Consider the following 4601-nt stretch of genomic DNA (forward strand, 5'->3'; position numbering starts at 1 on the left):
GGGCCGGTCCGCTGCACAGGCGTGGGAGCCGTGTCCGGACGGGACGTCCGTGGCTGAGAATTTCCGAATAACTATGGCTTTGGCATGATAAAAAAAGAACTATGGCTTTGGCCCTTAGGTGCCTTGTGGCCTATGGACTCCGCATGCCACATGTCCCCTTCGGCGATTTGGCATCAACAACACTTCTGTTCATCTTCTTCACCTGTGGCCTCCAATTTGAAGTATTTCTCTAATTCAATTTCCAATTCCAAATAGTTGTAGTATCTATTCAATTGGAATAAAAAATAAAAGTAGAAACATTTGTCAACATGTAGTGCACATGTCGTGGCAATTAGATTTTTTCGTTTATTTTAGCTACTACTCCTCAATTTGTAACATCAAGGGATAGTTTTCACTGCTGGGAAGTGGCTCTAGTCTTAAATAGTTTCTAGGTTCGCCACTGGCGACTGATCTAGAACGAATAGTTACGGATAAGGGATGACAAAACTGTTGGTGAACTCAATTCCGATGATCTTTAACAGACCGGTCAACGATAATGGGAGCCAAAGGAGAGCTACCGCTAGGGATATTTACAGGTAGCCTGTGCCCATGGCCTGGAAAAACCCCACCTGTTTAGCACCGAGACCTTTCCATTATTCCACCGTTCTTTTCACAATCCAGGAGGCCCTAAGAACTAACAGCTGGGTCTCAGAACCGCGCACGCGTGGAATCCACCATTAAAAGTGTTCTCCACTGCTAATTACGTACCACTGTGGAACGTAAATCTGCCACTAGTACAGTACTATTTTCGGCATGAACGCATGGGTTGCGTAAACGCGGACTGATGTTGCAGTGAGCGTGTTCGCTGATTGGCTGGGCTGATAAGTCCGGCTAGTGTTGATTTGTTGTGAGAGGAAAACACTGTTGGCTAGTTAATAAGCCCTGCCTGAAACCAACAAACGAACATGCTAACAAATTCCTCCAAATCCCCATCAGATGATCACCTCGATCATGAACGTTCAAGATATGGTAGGCGAAAAAAAAAATCTATATATACACACACCTAGTTATACCATTTATGAACGTCGGTGTGTGACTTTCACTCTGGGTCTGGGATATTTGTCACCACAATGAAGAAGTTTCATGAGATTAAGCTTCCATACACCACACAGTGTGCCATTCCCGCCGCTGTCCTGCTTGTGACGTGCCTTGTGATCCTTGCATTCGTGATCCTGCCTGACCGCGAGATGCTGCTGCCGCCGTCGGTGACCGACACCGATGGCCATGGCGGTGGCAACCTGTCATCGTGTAACATCTTCAAGGGCGAGTGGGTGCCGGACCCGGGCGCGCCGCGCTACACCACGGAGACGTGCCCGGTGATCCACGGCCACTACGACTGCATGCGGTACGGCAGGCCGGACCTCGGCTTCGTCCGGTGGCGGTGGCGTCCCGCGGGGTGCGAGCTGCCCCGCTTCGACGCGGCGCGGTTCCTCCGCGCGATGAGGGGCAAGTCCATGGCGTTCGTCGGCGACTCGCTTGCCAGGAACCAGATGCACTCGCTGGTGTGCCTCCTGGCGCGCGCCGAGCAGCCGGCGCCGGCGCCGAGGACCAACGCGTTCCGCTTCGAGAGACACGGGTTCGCCGTCTCCCTGTTCTGGTCGCCGTTCCTCGTGCGCGCCGTCGAGACGGACCCGGACGGCCCGACGCGGAGCGGGGCGGGGCTGTGGAGCCTCCACCTCGACGAGCCGGACCCCGGGTGGGCGGCGCGCGCCGGCGAGTTCGACTACGTGGTGGTCTCGGCGGGGAGCTGGTTCTTCCGCCCGTCCGTGTTCCACGTGCACGGCCGCGTCGTCGGGTGCAACGGCTGCCTCGCGCCCAACGTCACCGACCTCACGCTCCGGTACTCTCTCCGGATGGCGTTCCGGACCGCGCTCCGCGCAGCCGCGGACGCGCTGCCCGGCACTGGGCGGCGGCGCTCCAGGTCCGGGAGGACGGTGGTCGTGCGCACGCTCTCGCCGTCGCACTACGAGAACGGGACGTGGAACGAGGACGCCGACTGCGCGCGGACGCGGCCGCTCAGGCGCGGCGAGTGGGAGATGAACGCGGTGGAAAAGGACATGTACGCGATACAGGCGGAGGAGTTCGGGGCGGCGAGGAGGGCGAGCAAAGGGGCCAGGTTGCTGCTGCTCGACGCCACGGAGGCGATGGCGCTGCGGCCGGACGCGCACCCGAGCAAGTATCGTCTGTGGCAGCCCGACCGGTTCAACGTGTCGCGCGACTGTTTGCACTGGTGCCTGCCCGGCGCCATGGACGCCTGCAACGACATGCTGCTCCACATGTTGTTGCGTTATAGAAACTAGACTAGAAGCAGGCCCAATTCAACGCGTAGCCAATCTTTATTTTATCTTTGTTTTTCTCAGCATGTTAACTATCAACTAAATTAAACTGCATCCGTTAGGCACTTCATCTGTCATTATCGAAATATAAGGTATCTAAGAAATTTTAGAATAAATTACAGTACAATTCAAATAACTCTTGTTATAGGAAGATATTGTGATTACTATATTTGAGTTGGTTATAAACATTAACGGTGGGTATGTAAATTTGAATTAAAGTTGGGCACTTTTAGATCGGAAACTAAAACTGAGCCAAACTGACACCGAACTAAGCCGAAATGTCGTTTTTTCAGCTGTTTAATTTGGTTTCGGCTTTAGTATATGAGAACTACGATTATCGGCTTCGGCTTCGATTTCGGACCTTAACTGAACCAATTACCCGAGTAACTGATCCTATCCCCGGTTTGCACTTCGAATAGAAAAACCAACCCTAACCTTATCTCTTTCGCGGCTCTATGCCTCTGCCCTTGCCTCCTCATTTCCTTCCTGCTCTCTGTCCTCAGACCATGAGTGACAGCTACACGGCTCCTCCGCGCGAGGAGGGGTTAGGGACGACTCCTTGCCGGCGACCAGTGGGAGCAGCGCCCGAGCAGGACGCTATGGCTTCTCGGTGGCGTGGACGTGCCTACGTAGGCAGGTAGGGCGGGTGACGCGTGTGACATCAGTAGGGTGACGGAGGCAATGACGCAACATTGATGAGGTAGCAGGTTTCTCCTATAACACCCTAGGTGTTAGGCTTGCATAATTGCACTTGCATTGCAAGAGCATAAGCATCAAGCATCCTTATATGAGCTTTCACATATGAAGCATGTAATTGAAACATGTGAAACATGACCTGTTATTTTATGTTTTCCCTATGTGTATGCTAATGATCGTGTGTGATTGAGTGCAAGTGGTTGATGTTGGTCACTAGAATACCTTAGCTACACTTAGGATATTTAGTGGAACAATATTCATGTGTATCACTTTGCCTAATTAAGTTCCTAAGTGAGGATATGCTTAGTTTGACCTAGGATTTACATGTGATCAATGTATGAAATGATTGTGGAACCTTAAGAATGATTCTAACATGTTTAGAATGTCACTAGGAACTACTTTGCTATTCATGACTAAAGCTAGTTTGGTCTCTAAGTCATAGTTATAGTATAAGTCATCATCTTCAAGTTGTATGTTTGACCTATGTTGAACTATGTCATAGAGTGTTTACATGGCAGTGCACCCTTAAACAAAGTTGTAGTACTTGATTAGAGAAACAACTTTCATTTTTGGGTCATGAGCTAATTCAGTGCCTAGCTTGGTCATTTAGTGCTCACAAAAATCAGCAAAACACTAGTTTTGGCACTTAGGAAAATTTCTAAGTCCTAACTGGTTTTTTAGTTTGATTTACCTGACTTGGTGCTATTGTAACTTGCAAACAGTTGCGAATTAGACCTATATCACTTAAGAAAAATTGGATCTGGTATGTAGACCTACAACTTTTATTAGTAGAGTTTTTGCTAACTCATCGTGGTTTAGGAGTTACGGAGGGACCAAGTTTGGGTTTCAGGCGTATTTTTGAGCTAGCCTGGAATTTTGAACATGGCCGACCTGTTCAGAAGCTCGCTGCCACGTGGACTCGCGCGCTCGCTGCCCGTTCACCACCTCGCCGTCGCGTGTCGCTTTAGTGAAGCCGAGCCCGAGTCCTGTTCCTTTGCCCTCTCCATTCCCACTCCCTCTCTCGCTCCTCCTCGCTCTACCTCGCTCCGCTCCGCATTAGAGCATGCGCCTGCCATGGCTGAGGCAGGCCGAGCTCGCTGTCGCCGTCGTTCCCTGGCCTCCGAGCCCCCCCCCTCGCGACCCACCGCGTGAACCACCACCTCCACCTCTTCCTCCTCTACGACCGACGCTCCTCGGCTAAACCGGAAACCACCGGAGCAGCCGGGCCATTGGAGCCGTGCTGTCGCTGCCGCTTGCTGCAGTGGCCGCGCCGCCTCGGGCCGAGCTGGGCAGCCCAGCGGGTGCGTGCGGGCACCCTGGTACTTCCCCGCCACTCCACCGCCGCCGATGAGCCTCCGTCGGTCGGAAATCGGCCGTCCATCTCCCCTGCTGTGAACCGAGAGGAGGGACCATGGGCAGCAATTCAAAGAAAGGGGAGGGTCGATCTGCAAACCGTAGACTCGTTTGAATAGTGCTGAGAAGGACTGGTTCGCTAGCGTTTATTTTGTGTTTTCTGCAAGGACCCCGATG

At 52.4% G+C, this 4601-nt stretch overlaps 1 protein-coding gene across 1 annotated transcript; it reads left to right on the forward strand.

Moving 5' to 3' along the window:
- Nucleotides 1-1109: 1109 nt before the first annotated feature.
- On the forward strand, nucleotides 1110-2339 carry LOC136519491 (protein trichome birefringence-like 19). The gene has a single exon (XM_066512880.1). The coding sequence runs from the start codon at nucleotides 1110-1112 to the stop codon at nucleotides 2337-2339; it is 1230 nt and encodes a 409-aa protein (XP_066368977.1).
- The last annotated feature ends 2262 nt before the right edge of the window (nucleotides 2340-4601 follow it).

The sequence above is a fragment of the Miscanthus floridulus genome, chromosome 18, assembly GCF_019320115.1.
Source record: "Miscanthus floridulus cultivar M001 chromosome 18, ASM1932011v1, whole genome shotgun sequence".
Classification (NCBI taxonomy): Eukaryota; Viridiplantae; Streptophyta; class Magnoliopsida; order Poales; family Poaceae; genus Miscanthus; species Miscanthus floridulus.

Coding starts and splice junctions, on each gene's coding strand:
- LOC136519491 (XM_066512880.1), top strand. CDS start 1,110: ATGAAGAAGTTTCATGAGATTAAGCTTCCATACACCACACAGTGTGCC.